The sequence below is a fragment of the Chaetodon trifascialis genome, chromosome 8 (assembly GCF_039877785.1).
Source record: "Chaetodon trifascialis isolate fChaTrf1 chromosome 8, fChaTrf1.hap1, whole genome shotgun sequence".
Taxonomy (NCBI): Eukaryota; Metazoa; Chordata; class Actinopteri; order Chaetodontiformes; family Chaetodontidae; genus Chaetodon; species Chaetodon trifascialis.
Genome location: NC_092063.1, coordinates 21401898 through 21426284, shown reverse-complemented (window position 1 = coordinate 21426284; position 24387 = coordinate 21401898). Strand labels below are relative to the sequence as shown.

The 24387-nt window shown below is 41.9% G+C and overlaps 1 protein-coding gene across 1 annotated transcript in view; it reads left to right on the top strand.

Moving 5' to 3' along the window:
* Positions 1-1005: 1005 nt before the first annotated feature.
* The window catches only part of mtor (mechanistic target of rapamycin kinase), a 79925-nt gene continuing 56543 nt past the window's right edge, over positions 1006-24387 (top strand). The window contains exons 1-21 of the mRNA XM_070967802.1: positions 1006-1143; positions 1591-1733; positions 2072-2180; positions 2350-2582; positions 4074-4274; positions 4363-4497; positions 4577-4852; positions 5580-5688; positions 5946-6129; positions 6467-6595; positions 6833-7077; positions 7994-8203; positions 8420-8625; positions 9471-9593; positions 10204-10287; positions 11098-11190; positions 11668-11802; positions 12730-12859; positions 18498-18748; positions 18877-18963; positions 20647-20814. Coding sequence (XP_070823903.1) covers positions 1605-1733; positions 2072-2180; positions 2350-2582; positions 4074-4274; positions 4363-4497; positions 4577-4852; positions 5580-5688; positions 5946-6129; positions 6467-6595; positions 6833-7077; positions 7994-8203; positions 8420-8625; positions 9471-9593; positions 10204-10287; positions 11098-11190; positions 11668-11802; positions 12730-12859; positions 18498-18748; positions 18877-18963; positions 20647-20814 — 3237 coding nt within the window. The 5' untranslated portion in view covers positions 1006-1143; positions 1591-1604. The remainder of the gene's footprint in view (positions 1144-1590; positions 1734-2071; positions 2181-2349; positions 2583-4073; positions 4275-4362; positions 4498-4576; positions 4853-5579; positions 5689-5945; positions 6130-6466; positions 6596-6832; positions 7078-7993; positions 8204-8419; positions 8626-9470; positions 9594-10203; positions 10288-11097; positions 11191-11667; positions 11803-12729; positions 12860-18497; positions 18749-18876; positions 18964-20646; positions 20815-24387) is intronic.

The following is a 24387-nucleotide window of genomic DNA, read 5'->3' as shown; positions in this document are numbered from 1 at the left end:
ATAATTGCCATTTATTGTTATTGTGCAAATTTTACTGCTATTTGTGCCTTCTTTTGCTACTGACGTCATTTCACTCTGTTTGTTGTGCCGTTAACTCTGATTGTTTTTAAATGCGCTATATAAATAAACTTGACTTGATAGATTCCAGTAAATTAACTAAATATCTGGAAGATATGCTGCCTTTCTGTTACTACAACACAGTGGACATCAAAGTTTAGTTATTTTCATACGTGTTTTCATTTTGTTTAATAAAAGTTCTAGTTATATAGTTCTAATTTGTTACTATTTTGTTATTATTTTATTGGTTTGTTTTTTATAGATGATCACAGAGGACAGCAAACTAATGTCATAGTACAAAGTGAGCTTGTCCTACATATGACAATAAAATCAGAATACTACAGTGAGGAACTGTTGAGTCAGAGGAAACTTCCTGACTTCCAAATGAAACATTTAGGTAAAGAAGCATTAGCAGGTCTGAATAAACCTGCCAGGAGCCCCTAGGATAAATCAAGCTGCTGGGCCCCATTTAACCCCCTCTTCCTCCTACTGTATGTGCAATGTTTACAGTAGTCCTATGATGGACTAGATGCCCTGCAAATATCTGTATAGTTGCTTATTTTGAAATATGCAACACATAAATAGAAAACCATTGTGAAAGTCTTAAAAATACATTTTAACACATTTAAAAACAGGGGCCCACCTTAATGTTATGAACAACAACTGTATTTTTCAAGTCTGAGCGCGTTGAGGGGGATTAGCAACGTGACTTTCCAGTGGTGTTACGAGTTACTAATATATACAAATTATGCGAGTAAAACATACATTATTTCTCTGCTCTGGAAATGTTATACGTGTATCCCTCTCTGGAATATAGGGGAATAAAACACAAAATATGACAAATACAAGTGTTCAAGTAACGTGTCTCGAGCCTGTACACACAGAGCTGCATGCGTCCAGCTCTGCGCAGGCGACTCAACGCAACTCAACGCTTGTGAAGTTTGACGTGCGGACTCTGCTGGAGACGGTCCAACTACACACAGCGATAGCTTACTACTGCCCCACGCTAGCCTGGCAGTCGTACCATGAGAGATACTTTGCAAAAGCCGAATAGCAATTCATTGGCCGATATATTGTTGTAAACACGTAAGTGTTACAAAGCGACTTTACTATCTTGCTAACGACTTGCTACATTAGATAGAACAACGTTAGCACTAGCTAATGTTAGCTAAACAAAACCAGCATGATACACTAAAGAGACACTGAATTAGCCTTTACCTGACCTATGCCAGTGGGACGTTTCAGTTTTGTATGAGAGGTGTAAAGGATGCTATCTGTCTCTAGCTAAGTGTAATGCCTCTGTTTGGTAGGCTGCTAGCTAGCAACGTTGACAATTTGGTTCACCAGCGCTAGCTCAGCAGACACGTTAGCTAGCTATAGCGTCAGCTAACAACATTGACCTGTGTAAGCAACTGAGGACAACTGTTTTTTCCAAGTATGGTATTTATACGGGTACTCTTTGTTCCTCTTCTTTGCTGCATTTGTTTTGGTAACCCAGAATGTTGTAGTGACATGTCATTTGTCTTCTTACAGATCAGGCCATCCAAATGGTGATCATGTCAGGCACAGCCACTGTGCTTCAACAGTTTGTCAGTGGGCTGAAGAGTCGAAATGAAGATACCAGAGCAAAATCTGCCAAAGACCTGCAGCACTATGTGACTACAGAGCTCAGAGAGGTAACAGCAGTAGAAACATGGACGAAATAGATCCTCTGCTATGAGGATATCCTTCCAATACATTGTGTACTGATTGAGTGTTGTTGCCCTCAAGAGCTATAGAGTGATCAGCTGTTAGCACTGTTTCAGGAGTGGATGTGAATCCACATTTCACTTCGATTTTAAATAGTGTATAAAATGTATATTTAGGGATCAGAAATGTATCACCTTTCCCACTGTACACCTTTTACAGATCTGCTTTTATTTTTACTTTGTTATTGTTGCTACAAGATACAGTTACCAATCTTGTTTAGTCCTACTTACTGGTTTTTGTGATAATGGGTTTGTGCCTTTCACAGTTAAGCCAAGATGAAGCCACCACATTCTACGATGAGTTAAACCATCACATATTTGAGCTGGTATCCAGCTCTGACGTGAATGAGAAGAAAGGAGGGATTCTTGCCATTGGTAAGCTGTAATTATTGACATACCAAATTTCAAAATTTACAGTCAGTTTTTGATTTGGTGGAATTAGCTAGAGATAAGTTACTGCCTCGGATGGATGTCATGTGAAAATATGTATAATAATTCCCAGACTATGTGTGTGAAACAGTATGTTCTCAATGATTTGTTCCAGTGAGTTTGATCGGAGTTGAGGGAGGCAATGCCACCAGGATCAGCCGCTTTGCCAACTACCTGCGCAACCTGCTCCCCTCCAGTGACCCTGTGGTGATGGAGATGGCCTCTAAAGCCATGGGCCACTTGTCTATGGCAGGGGACACCTTTACTGCTGAGTATGTGGAGTTTGAGGTGAAGAGGGCCCTGGAGTGGCTGGGAGCAGACAGAAATGAAGGCAGACGTCATGCTGCAGTAAGTGACTAGCAGACAGCTGCAACTGTGTGTTTGTTGTTGAAATAACACCACTTCTTGGTGGTGTATATGTGTCATGGAGATGAGGGCAAAGGACAGCTTGACTCAGGATTATCCCATTGTGCTGCTGCCTTTTTCATTTTTACTTTATAAAACAGCACCAGACACGTTGGTGTCTGGTATAGCTTTCCCTGGATACTCATTGCTCTTCAGGAGTCAGTGTTGTATTTTGTCAGTAAAGCAGAATACCAGTGTCTTTTTGGGGTATGGCACAAAACCACTCAACTTGTTGACTTGTTAAAATACAAAGGTAACAGTTTCAAACCTATTTTAAAATGACTGCTGTCCTGTCCAACAGACTCTCACCAAAAAAGAATATATGGCTGTGCTTGAGTTTGTCAGTTGAACATGGATGTGAGTGATTTGTGAGGGTTTCTATGACACAATTGAACTGTGACCATCTTTATCTTCTCTGCAATTCTTCTCTGATGCAACGAAAAGTCTGTTATGACAACATGAAGCACAGAGGGAATAATGTGAAAATAGAAACTGATCAAATCAAATTTAGGGTTTTTTTTTTCAGAAGATATAAGAATGAGTTTCAGGATCTGGCCCCCTCTAAAGGAAAATTATTGCTGATATTTTTGTGGACAGCTATCCATGCTGGCTCTGTGACGACACCCTCAGGAAAAATTAAAACATTTGAGGCCACCAAATAATTGCAGTGAATGCTATTATTAACCTTTAATTGATCTTTAAAGTTTTGATTTGTCTGTTTGTGTTTGATTGTTCAGTTTCCTGCCAGCAAAGAGATCAAACTGATAGTTTCTCAGTTAGTTGAGTGGAGGTGTTCTGTTTGTATAATGATTTTATGGCTTAATTTGATAAAAACAAGTCTGTTTTCTATACAGGTAACTAGTGTAGCTCTAATTAGAAGACACTGTTACTACTCTGTGTATGCTAATTATCCAGTCATGACATGATTACGTCTTTTCACTGCGTATTCCTTGACTTGATTGTTTGATGGCAAATGTCAAAGATGTCCCTCTGGTGCAACACTGCGTGTTCTCTTTCACTGTTTTGTCATTTCCAAACATTCAGCAGATATTGCTTCAGTTTGCATTACTTAGTGATGCATCCTCACATTTCTACATAGTGCACTATGTTGAAGCTAAATGTAGTAAGAACATCTTAAGATTCACAGTTTTCAGTTTTACTCTGGAATTCCCACAAAGACAGTTGAAACACCAGAGGAACAACTTCAGGACAGAGACAGGATTTTAGCAACTTCATACAACTTGCTTAAAGAAAAGCATTAATTCTAAGGGTTGAATTTTAGAGCCCTGGAATTATATAAAGATTATAATATAATAATAATAATGCTGAGTGACATCTGAAAGCACAGTATTGACATATAGTTACACTTAAAACAAGTAAATCCATGGGTGGCTATGAATGACCAGCCGTAAAATGATAATCTGTCTTTTCCAGGTGTTGGTGTTGAGGGAGCTGGCTGTGAGCGCACCCACCTTCTTCTTTCAGCAAGTGCAGCCCTTCTTTGACAACATATTTTACGCAGTGTGGGACCCCAAGCAGGCCATCCGAGAAGGGGCTGTATCTGCTCTGCGAGCATGTCTCATCCTCACCACACAGAGAGAGACCAAGGAAATGCAGAAACCACAGTGGTACAAAGTAAGAGTAGCTCAAGAAATATCCTTCCTCAGGGGCAAACCTATGTCCTTGTAATAGGCAACATGACTGTTTGTCTTTTCTGTGGCAGCAAACCTTTGAGGAGGCAGAGAAAGGATTTGATGAGACTCTGGCCAAAGAGAAAGGAATGAATCGTGATGACAGGGTCCATGGAGCTCTTCTGATCCTGAATGAGCTGGTTCGCATCAGCAGCATGGAGGGAGAGGTAAGGGCTGAATTCACTGTGGAAACATTCCCACATCTGGAAGGGCAGCATTCCTCTCACTGTCCTGTCTCTGTGACAGCGCATGCGTGAGGAGATGGAGGAGATCACACAGCAGCAGCTGGTCCATGATAAGTACTGCAAGGAGCTGATGGGATTTGGAACAAAGCCTCGCCACATCACACCCTTCACCAGCTTCCAGTCGGTGCAGCCACAGCAGTCCAACGCCCTCCTGGGCCTGCTGGGCTACAGCACGCCTCAGGGCTTCCTCACCTTCGGAGCCACGCCAGTACCTGCCAAAAGCTCACTGGTGGAGAGCCGATACTGCCGTGAGCTGATGGAGGAGCGATTCGACCAGGTAGATTTTACAGCAGAGGTCTGGCTTTTCCAAAAATGCAACAGTTGTGTTAGTAATTACTTTTGTTTCACAATTACTGTAATAATAAGTTGATTTGTTTTTTGGCTTAAGAAGAAATGTTTACCATTCCTCTGCATTTTACATTTCTATCACATTACTATTACTCATCAAAAAGCATGATTGTGACATTTCTTTAACGGACAACAAACTGCAGCTCTACACTTTTATCTGTGACTTATCTTAATGTTTTTGTTTTATGCCTTGCACACAGATTGTATGTAAAAATGCATTTTTGTAAAAAGTGTGTCAAAGGGTAGTGGAGTCTGTTTCACACTCTACCCCAGCCATTCTCCATCTTGTGCCGTCAGCATGTGCCTGCAGTCAAGTTTCACTCCACAGTGAGGGCTAGGGCCTTGGCTGAATGCCAGCCCTGCAGTGAGTGATGCTTTTGAAGCTTTAAGTTTAGTATACAGTTTTTTAGTAGTCTAAAGTATACTTGACAAGTTAAACACAGAAGCTTTCCAAGAGTTTTATCAACCCAAGGGCCCATGACGATGGCCAATTACAATTTGGTTTATAGGACTAGAATGTTGTTAACTAACATGTCCATAAAAGTTGAATTTTGTGTTGAAAACGTAGATTGCATGTTAGAAGTACTAACACGGAGCTGTCCTGATCACCAGATAAATCACAGTAGACAGAAGCTTTCATTATGTGCTTTGTCCAGGTGTGTCGCTGGGTGCTGAAATACAGGACCAGTAAAAACCCTCTGATCCAGATGACCATCCTCAACCTGCTTCCACGCCTGGCTGCCTTCCAGCCACATATCTTTACAGGTGGGACTTGATAATGATCGACTGTAATTCAAGATCAGTTTGAATGCGTCTTTCATACAGTAAAATGCAGCTGTACTTTATTTCCCATCGCTGTGTCAGCTGATCATTGCCGATACTTATTGGTCTCCTCTGTCCTCGTATGTATACGCTTGCTGTGATAAATTGCCTCAACTTTTTCCCCAGTTAGCTGATGTGTGTTTTACAGTCTATATGTGTTTGTTTAATCTGTTGCACTGGTTGTTCCATCCACTGTGCAGACCAGTACCTGTCAGACACTATGGGCTACCTGCTGGGCTGTCTGAAGAAGGAGAAGGAGAGGACGGCAGCTTTCCAGGCCCTGGGGCTGCTGGTGGTTGCTGTCAGGGCAGAAATCCAGCCGTACCTCTCGAAGGTCCTGGAGATCATCAAGGCTGCCCTGCCACCAAAGGACTTTGCTCACAAGTCAGTGATTAAAAGCATTAAACAGTTTGTGCTCTGTGTGTGGCATAAATTCTATTTCTTCATATTCAGATATTGATGTTTGATTTGTCCTTTAATATCCCGTCTCATCATGTTCTTCATCATTGTTACGTCACATGTTTTAAGAACCATTCTAGTGTTGTAGTTTTTGGTAATGTTATATTGTATGAGGCCCTCCTCAATCTCTAAGGGCTAGTTTGATCTTAACTAAAGTCTAAGTCTAAAGTGTATGTTTTGGATAGTATCTCCTCTGTGGTTGACCTGTTTTAAAAATGAGACTTTCCATTAATGCATGTTTTTTTCACTTCCACATGTGCAGGAGGCAGAAGACCATGCAGGTGGATGCCACAGTTTTCACCTGTATCAGCATGCTTTCCAGAGCCATGGGTCCCAGCATCCAGCCTGACATCAAGGAGCTGCTGGAGCCCATGCTGGCTGTAGGCCTCAGGTAGGACAGAATGGGTTCACCACGAAGCTAAATAATTCAGCTAACGAGGTTTTACCATTGACTGTGATGGATTTTAATTTTCATTTTTGAATCCAGACTTCCCACTTAAGTGGCTTATGCAGTTGATTAAAATTGTATTTGTTGATAAACACACCAGAACAATCTTCTTTATTCTCATTTAAAGGTGACAACAATATTGATATTGGGTTGTTTGTCCATTATGTTGTGTTCATCCAGTCCTGCACTGACGGCGGTGCTGTACGACCTGAGCCGTCAAATCCCCCAGTTGAAGAAGGACATCCAGGACGGTCTGCTGAAGATGCTTTCTCTGGTGTTGATGCATAAGCCGCTGCGTCACCCCGGCATGCCCAAAGGCCTTGCTCACCAGCTGGCCTCGCCAAGCCTCACAAACATCCCCGAGGCCAGTGATGTAGGAAGCATCACACTGGCCCTGCGCACGCTGGGGAGCTTTGAGTTTGAAGGCAAGAACTGACAGACAGCTTTATAGTCAGGCTATCAAGTTTATTTCTTAAGAAACACAGCAAAAGAAAACCCACACAATGAAGAACAAGCACAGACCCCCAGCTCTGCTCTAATGCACCAAACTCCATACATCTTAAATTTGGTTCTGTCAGTGAAGAAAAATAATTTTCAAGAGTGGGCTGTGGAATGATGAAGCATTAAAAGAAATAACGGATGTTAATGCCTCGCTGCCTGCACGCTGCACATTCAGTGAAGTTGGAAAAGGTGTTGTGGTTTTGAATTGAAGGCGTAAACCATTAGGTGCAAGATTGGGGCCACAAGATGGGGAGGACACGGTCTGTCAGAAAAGATTAAGCGAACTGCAGAAATGTCTGGAGCGGTGGTGTAGTTTTCCAGCTCTTCTCTGCACTGGACCCAAACAGCTGTAGAAAGCCTCTCCCTGAGGAGGCACTTTCTAACAATTATTTTTGAATTTGAATTACGATAAGCTGCCTCAATGCTCAGATATTTTGAAGGGAAATTCATTTCTGCTGGGGGGTGAAAAGACCTCTTATGCAGTCTAGGCTCATTCTGTGTACAGTAACCTGTGGGGAAACAATTACATCTCAAAGTCTTATTTTTGTCATCTTGTAGTGGACGGTGGGGAATGAAATATCTCTGGCTCTTCTTTTAAACACAGGTTGTTGATGGACTCACACTGCAGCACACCAGCAGACTTTTTTCAGTGGTTTAGTTTTGAAATCCCAAACTGTTTAAAATAAGTGCTCCTGTCTGGATGAAGACAAAGAGGTCCTCAAGCTAATCGTGTGTTCACAAAAGCAGAGACAAATGCAGGATGAAGCAAGTCATTGTTGATGGGTTCAAAAATGCATCTCCCAGTTCATGGATCATTGTAACGCTTTGCTCTATCACCAGGACACTCCCTCACCCAGTTTGTGCGCCACTGTGCTGATCACTTCCTGAATAGTGAACACAAGGAAATCCGGATGGAGGCAGCTCGGACCTGCTCGCGCCTCCTTACCCCCTCCATCCACCTGATCAGTGGCCATGTTGTCAGCCAGACTGCTGTGCAGGTTGTTGCAGATGTGCTCAGCAAGCTGCTTGTTGTTGGCATCACCGACCCAGGTGAAAGGGGGAGGAAAGGGGTGGTAGTATCATGTGGATTTATTGAGTATTGTTTTTGTTTTATTTTTATTGATTATGATATATCAAGATCTCTGTAAACGATGAGAACTAAAGTGTGCTTTTATGACACATTTGAATACACACCTGTTAACAGTTTTAATGACCTATGATGATAGGAGTCGCCATGTCTGACTTTTTGTCCCTGTTCTCTTGCAGATCCAGACATTCGGTACTGTGTGCTGGCTTCTCTTGATGAGCGTTTTGACGCTCACCTCGCCCAGGCTGAGAACTTGCAGGCGCTGTTTGTTGCCCTGAACGATGAGGTGTTTGAGATCCGAGAGCTGGCCATCTGCACAATCGGACGCCTCAGCAGCATGAACCCTGCCTTTGTCATGCCCTTCCTACGCAAGATGCTCATCCAGGTAGGAGAGGCACAGCAGAGAGCACACTATTTATTATGTTGAAGGTTCTATATGTATTTTTTGAGTTTGCTGCTGAAATGTTAAACTGAAACCATCGAATGGCCTCCTTATTGGCACTTTGTGGCATTTTGGTTCATCACCTGATTTGGTACACTGACATGCCCACAACACCATGTTTAACAGCTGAAGTGCAAGCGACAGATTTTAATTATTAAAGTTCAGGTCAAGGCTTCAGTATATTCAGTCCAGCTTTTATGAGGGCGTGGCATTATACCAACATGGACATGGAGAGAAAAAGCCATCTTGGCTAAGAGCTTATGCCATCTTAATAAATTGAAATATGCTAAATCACTTTTAGTCCACACAGGCTTTTAGTCAAATTAGAAATAGAGCTTTTTTTTTATTATTATAGATATTACTGCTTTTTAGTCTGCTGTGAAATGAATGAAAACATTCTGTCCAAGACATTGGTGAAATGAAGTTTTTTCATACTTGAACATGGTTTCCAGTTTGGTTATTTCTATAAATGGAGAAGATGTTAACTAAAAATGTGATATTTAGGTTTTTACCATCGCATACATTTATCAACGCATCCTTGTTCTTCCTGCAAAGGTCACTTGCTCTCTGTTGTTTCAGTTGGATACCATTAGAGGGCAGCAAAGGCCATGGTTTATACACAGCCTGGCGACCCAAAGTATTACAGTCTAAGACCTAGTAAAGGTTTTCATAATGGTGTTGCTTCTATAACACTATTATGAATATTGTTAAGTAAGCTCATTAAGATTTACTTTAGATATAGAGGAGTGGGTGTGTTATACTAAATTCTTTCTTTAAATTTGTTGCAGATCTTAACAGAGCTGGAGCACAGTGGTGTCGGCAGGAACAAAGAGCAGAGTGCTCGTATGCTTGGTCACCTCGTCTCCAACGCCCCCCGCCTCATACGGCCATATATGGAGCCCATCCTCAAGGTACAACTCTGCTAGTTCTCCACTGTGAAGGCGTATGAGTGTAAGCCAGGCTGTCACTTGTGAGGAGCATGTGTACTCAACTGACTGTCTCTGAATAAATGAAAGCATTAAGGTGAACTCGACAGATTTTACCCATTGAAGTCCATTTACAGGTCTGAGAGAACACTACTGCTAGGGAGATCTGTGTAATCTGATAACTTGCCTCAAGTGATGTCACTTGAGTCAGCGTTGTTTAGGTCTGACAACTACCTTATCTGTGCTTGAGGCTAGTGGCTACATTAGCCACTGCTAGCATAAAACACCCAAATATCCACCTGAAGTTTTGGTGGTTGAGTTGCACTGTGGGTAAATTACAGTCGGTGGCAGGTTTTGACCTGGGAGAAGAATCCATGAAAAAAAAGATGTTAGCTCTGGTTCTGCTGCAGTGATTTTGATTTTTTTCAACAGTCCATCATAGTTGTGACACTGTTATATGTAGGAATGCAACGCTAGCTCTGTGGAGGACGCCTTTCGGTCTATTACAGTCTTTTCCAAAGTTTTTTGATGATAAAATTTAAGTGGAGTAGTAGGGTTTAATGGTTTAAGTGACTGCTACCTTTTGCTTTTACAGGCTCTCATCCTCAAGCTGAAAGACCCAGACCCCAACCCTGGAGTGGTCATTAGTGTCCTTGCAACCATTGGCGAGTTGGCTCAGGTAAGTGCATATATTAAATCAGGTGCATTTAATATTTTGATCCTTGAAGTTCTACAGGGACAGTATTAGCCGGTGTATCATATTGATTCTCTACCCAATAAATCTGAGCAGAATCATTTGCTGTGCACAGTCCTTTTTTTTTTTTTTTTTTTAACTTTAATGCAAGGAATCTGAGCTTGTCCTTTTCTGAGGTGGAAAGTACAGGTCTGAACCCCACCCATGGATTTGTGCATTGCTCCATCCTATCCAGATGGTTCGGCAGCCCCTGCAGAGGAGTCAGGGAAGCCCAATTAAAGACAGGCAGAGTGCAGGAGATGCTCAGGTAGACCAAGTGTTCAGGGTTGACTCAGTGCAGGAAGAGGCAGACACTTAGCTACCCTGGAACCAGCACAAGCAGACACAAGAAAATGTAGGGAATACAAGAAAAATGTCAAAAAAAGAAAAAAAAAAAAGGTTGTATTCAAGCTTTAAGTCCCTATCTGTAGATTTCTTAGTTTGGTGGCTTGTGTTAATAATCTCAAAAAATACATTGTAGTAAATGCTACATTCCTCCTACCTTAACAGATCTGACCCAGACACAAAGATGAATGGCCTGAGAGCACAAAATGCTTTCATGGGAATAATTTCACAAATACTTTAATAACTTCTAAATTCAGCACATAAGGGCGACTGATTCGGATCACTAATCATTTTCATGTAAAAAGCAATTATTCAATCCCTTTTAGATTCCAGAAACTCTTAGTGACAGAAAACTGGACAAAGTAGGAAATATGCTCAGTTCTGATTGGTGTCCTGTCTCTGTCCTCTCAGGTGAGTGGCCTGGAGATGAGGAAGTGGATGGACGAGCTTTTTCCAATCATAATGGACATGCTGCAGGACTCCTCCTCATTGGCCAAACGACAGGTATGTCCTGAAAATGAATGTGCTTCATCTGTTTCTAATTTATTTCCTCATTTCTCCTCAGCAAGACTCCAAGTTCTGAAAAATATTTATTTCTTCAGTACAGTAAATACATGTCTAATTCAGTAAACATAACCGGTTAGAATTTCTGGAAAAATTTGAAGTCACTCAGAAAGCATTTTGAGAGCATTGTGCTTCTGGTATTTCCAGTTTAAATGGGAGCTAACAACAGGGATCATTGAAAATATTAACCAATGGCTTATCAATAATGCACTGAAAGTTAGTTTGAATTGATGGCATGGGCAGGCACACAAGATTAATGGTTGGAATTTTATTTACAAATATTAATATATTAATGAATAAGTTTTGTAGCATTTTATTTAGGATGTTTGGGTAGTGTTGCAAAGGAAAGTACACCTGAAACATTATGCCTCATCAGTGACATTGTTCAAAGAGAATCTGCCTCTGACTTTCCACCAGGTGGCGCTGTGGACATTGGGCCAGCAGGTGGCTAGTACAGGTTACGTGGTGGAGCCCTACCGCAAGTACCCCTCCCTTCTGGAGGTGCTGCTGAACTTCCTGAAGACAGAACAAAACCAGGGCATCAGGAGAGAGGTATGGACCGGTGCCTCCATCTTGGCTCCTAACCCTTCGTTGTCCCCACGGTTTTCTTAGCGGCCACATGAACCCAACTCTGTCAATAAGTGACTCATTATGAGTCAAGACACCCTACCTGTCAACATTTACTACACAATTGAAGGTCTGTTTAGATGTATTGGCTTTGACTAGTAATAATTATATGAATACATACAGTCTGAGGCTATGCACATTTTCCATACTGTAGTTAGGCGTATGGAACTTTTTCCAAGGTCTTGAGCTGTGATGTAAGTGATAATTGTCAAAGTTTCTTCTCTTGCCTGTTACGTTACATGGGTCTGAGAGAGAGCATTGTCACTGTGTATGGTGGGTGGCATAGGACATTGGCTCCGGCAGCTCTGGCCCTCAGATCCACTCTAATAAATTTGAAATACTCTTCAGCTTAGTCCAGCCTGACTATTCATTCTGCTCTATGCTTTTGTATGTTGTAATGAATATAGCCCACCAAAGAAATATCTTTTGAGAACCAAGTACCCTCCACCTGCAGGCCTGAAAGATGGCTCAGCTTACTGCTTTGTGGAGGTCAGCAGCTGTGTCAGCTTGGATTTACTGCACTTACTACAGATTCAAGTGGGGGAAGCAGTTGCAGAAAAAAATGATCGTAACATCCACAGACACCTCTCAAACTGCTCATGCAAAATGTTCCACATCTCTGCTGTTCATGTGCATTTTCTTTATGGTCCAAATAGTCCTCACTTTGCCAGTAAGTGGCTAAATATGCTACTTTAACAGAGCCTCAGAGCTATAAGGAGGCGACAGCACTTTGTAATCTTTTGAAGTCAAGTCTTTGTGAAGATTTCTGTACCACTGGACTTTTGTTCCAGTGGAGGGCAAACATAATTCAGTGGAAGGTTGCTAACTGTGTGTGCTGTGCGTATCCAACAGGCCATCCGTGTGCTGGGTCTTCTCGGAGCTCTGGACCCCTACAAGCACAAAGTCAACATTGGCATGATTGACCAGTCACGAGACGCCTCCGCTGTCAGTCTCTCTGAGTCCAAGTCCAGTCAGGACTCAGGTAGGCCTGTGATCACTATTACCAATCATAGTTTTGGGAAAAATTTTTGCAGAGAAAAATGGATTAGTTTAAAGTTTTATTTGTGTTCCAAGTGGTTACAGCGGTATTAAATTCTCGGTGCAGCAGCTGGAAAGTCTCTAAATCAACATGAACTTTTTTAAAATCTCACTGTGTGGGTTGGTCCATTTGGTCTAGTGTGTGTGTGTGTGTGTGTGTGTGTGTGTGTGTGTGTGTGTGTGTGTGTGTGTGTGTGTGTGTGTGTGTGTGTGTGTGTGTGTGTGTGTGTGTGTGTGTGTGTGTGTACAGAGGCGGAGAGAGAGCCTGATGGATAGTATTGTAAAGCCTCTGTATATAAAGGACTTGGTGTTATTGTGGCTTTGGACTTCTAACATTCATCATAATGAGTGTGATGGCTTTTTTTCCTGGTTTATAGCTGTTATAGGTCTCTTGTTTAGATAGTAATTTAAGCGAAAAGTTTCCACTAAGGCATGGTACTGTGTTAGCCTTTCTGACACCCTTCCACTCTAAACCGCCCCCGAAACCACATGTAGAGGTCGTCAGATGTGTTTGTACGCTATAAAAACAGATATAGTGTGTCTCTACATAAATATAAACAGTCAGATCCAACCAGGATGTGCACAAATCTGGCAACAGGCCTACACAGTAAGTCACTCTCTTGAAGACAGACCGCAAGCTAACTTGATGGAACAAACGAGTCTGATTTTAAAGGTCACAAAACTTATGAAGCAGCAGTTTGCATTTTAGGAGATGCATGTAAATGTCATTCAGAAAAGGCATCTGAGATATGAAACAAGGCATATTTGCTTCATCAGTTCTCGTGCAACATTCGGATTGATAAAATGCTAACTCAAAGATTGCATCCATTTTTGTCATACTCATGAATGATTTAGTGATGCGAAACAGCTGATGTGAATAGAAAAGAGGGTCACATTTTACATTTGATAAAGCAGCTGTTCATAGCGATGTGTGATGTTTCATGCCTCCCTGGATTGAACAATATTGTAACCTAGTGTGATCTATTTAAACAGTTGCATGTTTAAACATTATGCAGAAGCAGAATCCTCAGTTAGTTCTGTGCAAAGAGCTGTGTGTAAAGCACACCTTTGCAGCCTTGCAGCACAATTTTTCTTTGGTTAGAATATGATCACTAGAGAGGAACTGATTTCATCTTCAATTATTTGAATTGCTGAGTCTGACTCACATAAACCTGTGATATTCTGTCTCGCCTGAAGCACTTATGATTATCCTTTACATCCTGGCTGTTTTACATTTCATAAATCTACAGTTAATTAGAAATCGAGCACAGTGAAGTGATATGTCCTCTCACTCAAGACAAAACACAATTTTCAGAGGTCTTGCCGCTGCATTTGAAAGGTCAACAGCAAGTATGGCTTTTGGTTTTTGATTCTCTGGAGCCTTTGGTCTTGAGGATCTAATTTCTGGCTCCTGTCTGACCTACACCTAACTAAACCACCTCCAGAATGAGGGTTCAGTTCAGAGTGAAATATAACTCCTACAACTGGAGTGGGATCTTTAGAGGAGAGAGATTTCATTTCAGGTGACCCACTTTAGACAGACGCCTCTTTAAGCATCTGTTTAATAGACAATAATGAATGATTTGCATCACTTTTTTGTGTGGATTGATTACTCAAGCACTCCATACAGTATATGCTTAAATGTGTGTGTGTGTGTGTGTGTGTGTGTGTGTGTGTGTGTGTGTGTGTGTGTGTGTGTGTGCACGCGTGCATGCACGTGCGTGTGTGTGTGTGTGTGTGTGTGTGTGTGTGTGTGTGTGAGCTCATAATTTCATGTCTATTTTGTCAAATAGACATGAAATTATAAGCTGCATGTACCAGAAAGGAGCCCCTGAGCCATTTTCTTACCTTGGTATTATCTCTACGGAAAGATAAATGCATGTGAAAACACTGTACTTACTTGGTTATACCAGCTTCCACATCTGGGTCATATTCTTTTCCACCACTCTTCCTCCTTCCCTGCCTTTGACCTAGATTAATTGCTAGAAACCGAACTGAACTGAAAACAGTGAACTCAGGTTGTTTTGGCTCTTAATGTACTGTAAGCAAGGCTATCCATATCCATTAGGATTTATTGTCTGTTGACTGTGATTCAATCACAGAAACTCTCATAGTAATTCAGAAGGTTTTGACAGTCCTTATGATGGATACTGTCACTGAAAGGCTGTCATCCTCTGGAGATCTTGAAAATTCATAACCGTGGCAATAAAAGATGCTCATCTGTCTTTCGTCATGTGCATTGTATATAGAGAATGCAGGTCTCCACTTGTCTGCTCCAGTCATGTGTCTCAGAATGTGACCTTGGACAGTACGCTAATAGTTTTACCAGTTTGTTCTTCAGCGAAATGGACTGTGACCAGAATTGGAGGCTGTACATCTGTTGGCAGATTTGTCAGGGTCAGTGTCTGGAGCACTAGCAACATTTGACAGCATGTTTTTGTTATGTGGGGGGTCACTGGCTCGAACCATCTCCTCACCTGACTTTAGACAAGACCAATCCCGTCACTACAAGACGTCATGGTCATAAAATTGATGAAGTGTTGTGTATTCCTTCTTAGTGCATTGCTGTATGTACATCTGTTGTATTGGCTTTTCCTATGGAGCTGAAGCCTGAATCACTGCGGTCCCGCTTAGCTACACTGGTGCCCGTTTGTGGGCTTCACGGGTACACGTGAACCTTCTGGTTCTCATGATAAATGCCCGTCATTTATCTAGACTTGGTGAAGGCTAGAATAATAAAAGATCCAAAAGCAAAGCTACCCCCTGTAGCCTGCAGGCTGTGTGCCAGTCTGTTATGTCTGCAGTCCAGAGTCTAAAGGAAGACAACTGGAGCAGCTGAAACTGTACTCCTGCAGAGGGCCAGTGAAACGCTGAATACCAGACGTCTGTGTTCTCAGATGCCTTGTAAAACTCAATAACTCTGCATAGATAAATGGACAGACTGACCTCATTTACATAGCCTGTCACAAAAAACAAGAGCAAACTACTTATTTTAAAAAGAAATATGCACCGTAGTTGCTAACAAAGACCACCGCTGATGATTGGTTTACAAAACTCTCTAGTTCTGGGCACAACTGCTGAAATCCTGATGTGGCGCCTTAGATTCTCCTGCACTTGAAGGCCAATCAAATGGATATCCTAAATTTTAGGGTAAAGGTGAGAATTACTGGGTGTTCAGGTCAAAAATGGCACTCTTTAAAGGAGGCTGGTGTGTTGATTGTGGTTCTCATGAGAAGATGAAATACAATGCAGGACAGCCATTGTGAGTGGTATATTAATTCATGAGTCTGACGGCTTATCAGGCACAAAAACGCTCCACAGCTTTTTAAAATACTGTGGCGCAGGATTGTCACAACTCTGTCATCTTCCATTTTGAGGATTGCAAGGTGAACAGAAGTATCACTCTTCATGAGTGAGCTAGCACGTAGGTGATTGGCAAGGCAGTATATTGATGGGAGACACTGGCCGTTTCTCAATATGCGTTCTTCTCTGTACTTGTGTTCTTGTGTACTTGAGAAACGTCATCACTCTGAGTCCAAGTACTGTTCCAATTCTCAAGTCCGCATCTCGACAAGTACGCTCAAATACCCGGATGTGTTCTTGCCCCTCCCACTTTATCGAGGATGCATCGGATGGTGACTTGTGCGGACTTGGGGCAACCACGTATCCCAGAATGCATTTCGTCGCAACGATGCCGGAGGAGAGGGCTCACAACTATAAGTTACAAGTTTGGAAATACTGCTGTTTTAGTAGTACGGAATGTGGTTTTAAGATTATTTTATGTGAGAAAGTGGATGTTAAAACTTAAAATCTGTGGTCGATTCATCACGATAGCGCGTAGTTTAAAATTTGCTCCAAAGTTTTCGGAGATGTGTCGTCCTGCTAACGTCATCAAGTACGCTGCTGTCCCAATTGCAGAATGACGGTCCTGCGTCCTCCCGTCCTGGAGAGACTGTACTCGCAAGTCGAACTTGCTAAGTCCGAACGGCCAAGTTCGTAAGTCCGAACTTGGCGTACTTGGTATTGAGAAACGGCCACTGACTGATCTGAACTCAGCCTAAGTGCTGTGATTAATGTAACTTTGTGTAGGATCGAACATAGAACTAGTTTTACTTCTCTGTCACCTCACCTGCAATGATCCTGTATGTCTTGTAGGGTTAGGGGTAGGGTTAACATTTGTGTCATTTATTTTAAAAAAGGTAAACATTTAACAGTGGCTCATTATCCATTATTCTTACTGTGACAGTTAAGGCACTCAAAACGAAACACTCTTATACCATTAGTTATTGCTTTGGTCTGACCTTTGACGTTAGTGTCTGGGTTTCAGTTTCTGTTTCTGAACCTTTACACCTCTAATGTCTCAGGCATGACTTTTAACTCACTTTACCAAAACTTATGTAACCGCTTTAACCATTATCGTTGTGCATTACCTCATGATGCCCAAACAAGAAGGAAAGTAGCCCAAAAGAGAAATAGCACTGTTGGCGAACAGAGTTATTTTTCCATAGGTATGCTCTGAGTTTAAACAAGGCTAAACACGATGAACATAGTTATCGACCACTCCAGTCAAGCTTCATCTTATTAAAAAAAAAGAAATCCAGATTTGATTTGTTGTCCAATGCTACAATGTAGATCGGTGCCAGAACCGACAAGCCGCCAGCAGCAACACGCCAACAATATCAGCTCTCCTTTCCCATCAGCACATTATTGCTGTCAAACTTTATTGCCAGTACCAGAAGCATTTTCAGCTGCTTGCAGTGTGAAGTAGGTGTCGATTTGGATTGAATGGAGAGGGACGGTGTCTGGGATTAAATAAATCACCATTGATGGACTCAGACTTACACACTGGAGAGTTATTGCCTGAATAATGTTCTTTGAGTGTCATAACAGCAGAGCCGTTTGTCCTAGATTGTCACATGGGTTGGGCTGATGAAGTTATGGTTGGATTTGGATTTATAGTTGTAAAATAAGCTCCAATACTTGCGATGGTATGATCGCATTTGGAAAAGGCAGAAGTAGTTTAAATGGACAGCTTTTATTCTTAAGAATCAAGTTTGAAGTGAAACCTCCTCAGAGTCTGAGGTTTTGGGCTTGTGATGACAGCATGTTTCCTGTGTTTGACAGCAGTGTGTGCTCCTTTGTTTATTATGCCTAACATTATGCTATCCTTTAGTGTTACAGTTAAATTGCCTCCTGTTGATTTTCAATGCTCTTGACAGCGTTTCATTTGTGTTTTTGCTTTTTCACACAGATCAAGATTTCTTTTTAAAACAGTGCTTGTGTTGACAGTTTTTTTTTTTTTTTTTTTTTTTGAGAATGAAGGAGGAAAAACTGTGTTTTAAAAAAACACCTGAGTACATGTGTACTGGTTAGGAATAGGAAGTGGTGCAGTGTCCAGATTTGATATACTAAAGATATGTTTAATTGTAAAAATACTACTTGGCTCATGATTTTAAGTGTTAAGGTGTTTAAGCTTATGACCTTTAACAATGATTTTCTCAGGGTAATTCCAGAAACGTGGCATGTTGAAAGTCCTGTATGATTCATTTGTAGTAAAAACCTCTGTTTCCTCCTTATAACAGCGGACTATAGCACCAGTGAGATGCTAGTGAACATGGGCAACCTCCCCCTGGATGAGTTCTACCCTGCTGTGGCAATCGTGACCCTGATGCGCATCCTTAGAGACCCTTCACTCTCCAACCACCATACAATGGTGGTCCAGGCCGTCACCTTCATCTTTAAGTCTCTGGGCCTCAAGTGTGTCCAGTTCCTACCACAGGTCATGCCCACTTTCCTCAATGTCATCCGGGTCTGCGATGCCAGTATCCGAGAGGTAGGCTGCACTACAGAAACAGAAGAAACAGGCCATCTGGTTGAGTGGGTGTCTGTTCACCTCTGGTTGATGATGTCAGATGTTCTCAAAGCAAGTCTCTGTTGTGTCTGTGCTTTTTTGTTCTCCAGTTCCTTTTCCAGCAGATGGGAATGGTGGTGTGCTTTGTGAAGATCCACATCCGCCCCTACATGGATGACATCTTCACCCTCATCAGAGTGAGTAACTGTGTCAACACAACACCCACCCCCCACACCGATCATCCAGCCCCTCTTATTTTCCTGTGAGCCAAGCAAACAGCTGCAAACTCTTAATTGCACTCAGTTGCGCTCACCACCTTCCTCATTAGGAGTAATGTGTTCAGGGCCCCTCGATGGAGTCTTTCCCCATGTCACCCAGCAGTACACATCATGTGTGGTGTGGTACTTAACTAACAAGATGAAAGAGGCTGCGGTACTAGGAAAATGAGAAAATGATGTTATTTGTATGTGGATAATATTCTCTTTAATCTCCCCTTGAGTTTGGCTCATGGCTTAAAATGACACTTCCTAACAGCAGAACGGCTCCGATGTCCGTTTCCACTTAGGTTGTCTGATTCATTCTTAAGAGAAAACTGCTGAGAACTCCTGACATTCCCCCTTATCACATGATGTGGAACCACTGCTAAAGCTATCGCCCTTGCACTTGCACAAACACAGTTGTCTAGCACATAATCATATAACGGGGCACAAAATATCATATGACTGTCCTTGTATCGGAATCTTCGTAACAGTGTTACCGACACTTTTGCAATGGCGGTAACTACTCCTTGAGAAAAGTAATTGAGAGAGCTGGACTGCTGCACCTCAAGTCCCTCTGAGTTAATAAATGGCGGGCAAAACAAAGAATCTATTCATTTTTTTCTACAGCTCAGCTCCTGCATCCAGATGAGGGGGCTGGAATAGCCATTCAGGATGTACACTCACTTGCTCTCTAGTCAGCTGCCACAGGCAGGGAAAGCAGGAAGTTGGGGGCTGCTTGAGACCTCTGGTCCCTGACAAAACACCTCTGCCAGATCTCACAGCTGAAGCCCATTGACTGATTGACATATTGCGTGACTTCAGGCCTTTCACCTTAACTCCAATTGCTATTATCTCTAATGTACACAGTCACAGTGCCTAGTTTTTTCAGTACAATGTCATAAGCCACACAAAGACATGATGTCAGTCCCAGTTGACAGGAAATTGTCTCCATTCCTCACCACTGAGTATCGTGATGCACCCTCTATGCCTGTGGCACGTCGAAGCTTTGTATTTTTTGGAGGGAAATCTGTCCAGAAGCCTCTCTCACACTCAGCTCATCGATGGAAACACATTTTGACCCAATTCCTCAGACCCATACAAACCCTCAGCACTATATGAGAGCAAAGTGGATGAGGTCGTGCTTTGGATGTACCCTCTGAATATTGTAAAAATTTATATTCAGAAGTTGGACTCATGTTGATTTAGGTCACTCTTATTTAGGACAAATGCTTAACTTCTGCAACAGTCACATCTGTTTGTTAGCTTAGGCAGTTTTGTACATTTTGTAGATCACGCTGTACACTTCAGGACAGTTTTGGCCTCTTCGTAGCCCAGCCTGCTAATATTATTTAAGTGTTGCTCAGTAAGATGGTAAACTCATTCTTATTAACACGTGATATTCGAGCTCAGAGAGTGAATGATCATAATTTGAAATTCTGTCGTGTACATCTGTCTGATTGTATCCTCTTTTAGATCCCTTTAGGCATGTATGATAGCAGACTGTTTTAGCTTGTGTGCTATGTAAAGCAAGGACATTGTTCCTTTGTTTATCAGTTTTTGCAGAAATGCTTCACATGATGTTACTCCAATTCATGCCATATGTTATTTTGTGACCTGTAGGAGTACTGGACACCAAACAACCCCATGCAAAACACCATCATCCTTCTGATCGAGCAGATCGTGGTGGCGCTTGGTGGAGAGTTCAAGCTCTACCTGCCTCAACTTATCCCACACATGTTGCGTGTCTTCATGCATGACAACAGCACCGGGCGCAGTGTTACCATGAAGGTGAGTGCAATGTGGTGCAGCTCAGATGACAAAGTCAGCAGTCCTGCTGTGTGATTAAAGGCCCACGCTGGGCTGAAGGACTGTGTCTCATTATATCCATGAACACAAAAATACAATTTGTGATGGAAGTTTAGGCCAAAGGGTATCTCAGCCACCAATTCAAAGACAAGCTGCTGTCACTCCTGAAATGATTCACAGGACTTTGTTTTTCTTGACATATACAAGTCAAAATGTTCAGTTATGTGTGTGAATGTGAATGCAAATGTAATTTATACCTTCAGAAAAATTACAAGTTGAGGCATCAACCATGATACATTTAACATGTCAGAATTACAGACCAGATTAAATTCCAAGTTTCAAGTTTCAATTTCAGTTATTGCAGCAGGAAAACTTACAGAATTCCTCAGGGATGGAAAAGGAATAGAAACATAAAAAGTTTACTTTAAAAAATCCCAAACTTTTTTGACAAGAGAGGTTGCAGAAGTGAATCCAGTAAGGCTGGAATTGAAACTGTGGTCACAGAGCTGGAACGAGCTTTAAACAGAAAAAGCGGTTTGAGAGCCGTCAGCAGAGGCTTAGCAAATATGAAATACTGCTTGGAAACAGGTTGATGCTGCCACAAACTCTTACTCCGCAGATTGCAGAGAAATAGCTGAAATAAAAAGAAATTGAGTCATTTGAAAATACTTACAATAAAAACGGAGCAGACTGCCTGCTGTGGCTCAGCACATAAGCAGTATCATCATCATCAGAGACCTCAGTGTGTGTACGTTTTAATGATGCACTCCAGCATGTTACATCATGTTCCAAGTCCTCCAGCAATGCAACATTTTCCATTTTGTACACTTACTGTCATTTCCCTTTACATAATTTAAGTGGTGCCCTTAGTTTAAACCTTATTTTTAACTCCCGCTTTCCAGTTGACATGGAATGCAGTTGTTCAGTCCTACCTAAATCCACTTGATAATGCTCTGAGGAAACCTATAGTAGCCTTTATATCTATGTTATGAATATGGACAGAGACTGTCGGCATGTTTTCATGTGTATTTCTTACTGTTTGCAAATCTGATGCATTATACCTCCAGTTCTTCCTCTATCTTGTGGATCATACTTTTAGTATACAGCTTTCCTTGTTGACCACCACGCCTACACCTGCATGCTGTAGAAAAGTGATAAATCACACACTTTGCCTGGAAAATGAGAGGGTGTTTCACCAGTGTGTCCTATGTGTGCATCAGAAGACAGCACGCTTTTCAGTCCTGAGGATGAGTTTTGAGAACTATTGTTGTCCAGATAGTTGAACACATAAGTAACCTCATGAATCACACTCAGGTGGTTGATCTTAATCCTCGCTAGTAGTAGTAGCAGTATTTACATTAAATATTCTGATCGAATAGATCAATCATCCAATCATTCTATTAACAAAAAGCAAAAGTTTGAATCCTGACCTGAGTGTTTTCCTGTTCCCCCTGCTCTTGGCCACACCATGCAAGTACATTTTGCATGCCTAAATTTTGGACAGACTGTGCCATAAGAATTCTCCAAGCAGGACAAACCGTGTTGGAGAGGAAGATATATAGGAAAGAGTAAAAATTCCTGGGCTTGCAGTTGTATTATGTTGGGCCCTTACTAAAATAGCTGTAACTGAAGATGAAATATGTGCTATATATTTTCACACAGAAGTTTAAGGGAGCTGTAACATAGAAGAGTTATATAATAGCAGTAAAGCAAGAGAATGTATGTACCAGTATAGCATGACCCTGAATAATGTGTTATATAACTTTTTTTATTCTTATGTTAGGTCTGAGTTGACCACTGAATTCCTGTAGACGTTGGACAGCTGTAGTGATTGATGGAGAAAAGTGACATCTTGTGTGTGATATATCTCGTGGAGAAAGCCCTCTAATTAGATTGAAAAGATCATATGTCAGATTTGAGTTGTTATTTGAGTCGATAACTTAATTTTGCTGGCATTGCCAAGAGGAGTGTGTCTTTTAAAATACCCTCCCATCACTCCGCACTCTGTCAGAAAGCACAGGAGCTCAGTGCACAGTTGACTTATTGGGGTGCTGTTTTCTGTTTGCGGTTTCCATCGATATCCATCAAGACCATTCAGGTCTAAGCCATTCGCTTGTAATACAGCAGTTCAAAGACAGCATAGACGTGTAGCTGACACACTCTCCTGTTTCAGTAGTCGCTGCCAGTAGTTGTTGGGTTTTCCCTCAAACCTTAAATCATGGTTTGGGCGCAGAGCACAAAGACAGAATCTTAAGAAGCACGGTCCTCTCGTGCTCTCTCCTCTGGTGCTGTTTTGTCTCACTGTCTGCAGTATTAGATAACCCAGCAGCCCACAGTCTGCATAGTCTGTAAATCAGACTAGGGTCTGGAGCCTAATCTTTAGCACAGGATGGGGGTCACAAAATGGGGGAACTGGGAATCGGGTTTCCCTCTAGTCCAGAGGAGAAGAAAAGAAAAACATACTTCCATCATTTCAAGGAGCTGTTCTGTCCAGCCAGCAACCCCCCCCCACCCCCAAATCACACGCACACGCACTCTTGTACACCTCCACCTCAGCTTCCTGCTGTCTCGCCGTATGCAATTTAGCCGTGGGGGTGTGGGGAAAGCAGAAGTGGTCCTGGTGTTGGGGTGGGTTTGTTAGCTGAAACATACGTCATCCTTTAAGACCACCATCTATCCATGCACGCCGCTCACATGCACATGCTCCACACGACATGGCGTGACCAGCTGAGCTGAATCTTAAGTTGTTTACCATCTCACTTACATCTTTGATGTCATGAGTACATTACTGCTTCTTATTAGAACTTAATCATGTTGTGAATTATGTTCAACAAAAAGGGGAAATAAACAGTGGTCTTACTGTTCATACAATATAATAAAACCTGTGTCAAACTATACAGCATTTATAGAGACCTGTTGATTCACAGAGCTGGAATGTTTTTTAGAAAGTTACTCACAAACTGTGGTTAACGTAGATACATTCATGCCATTGTGGTACGTAGATAGATACATGTACAGTATTGGCACATAAAGTACAATGTTCTGTAGTTTTTTGAAGACGTAGCTGCAGCGTCAGTCACGCTGCAAGAATTTGGGTTTTCAGGAGATGGCATGTCTCTGTCACCATTGGCAACTGTTTCGAGTGGTTTGGGACATTCCCAAGTGAAGGAGCACCGCTATTTTACAGTTAGTTTACTTTTTTCTCAACCTAACGTGCGTTGAAGACATCCAATGGGAATCAAACCAGGGACATCAAGGTTACATTGTATACATCTTACAGTGTATTATATTGTGACAGCAGGCCCACAGTGTGTGTTTGTGAGTGCAGTTTTGTTCTTGAAATATGCCATATTTATTGCTCCATTGCACTTTATGTTGTATTTTATGATCTTTGTGGTCTGAAGTGACGTACAAATAAAATACTCACTCATTCATTCTCTCATACCAATGCAGAGTCTAGCGTGTGGCCAGCACTTTGCTGAAATACAACACCATCCGGCTTTTCTTTAAGGATTCCTGAAAAAAACAACGTAGCCATAACAAGCTCATTAAAAT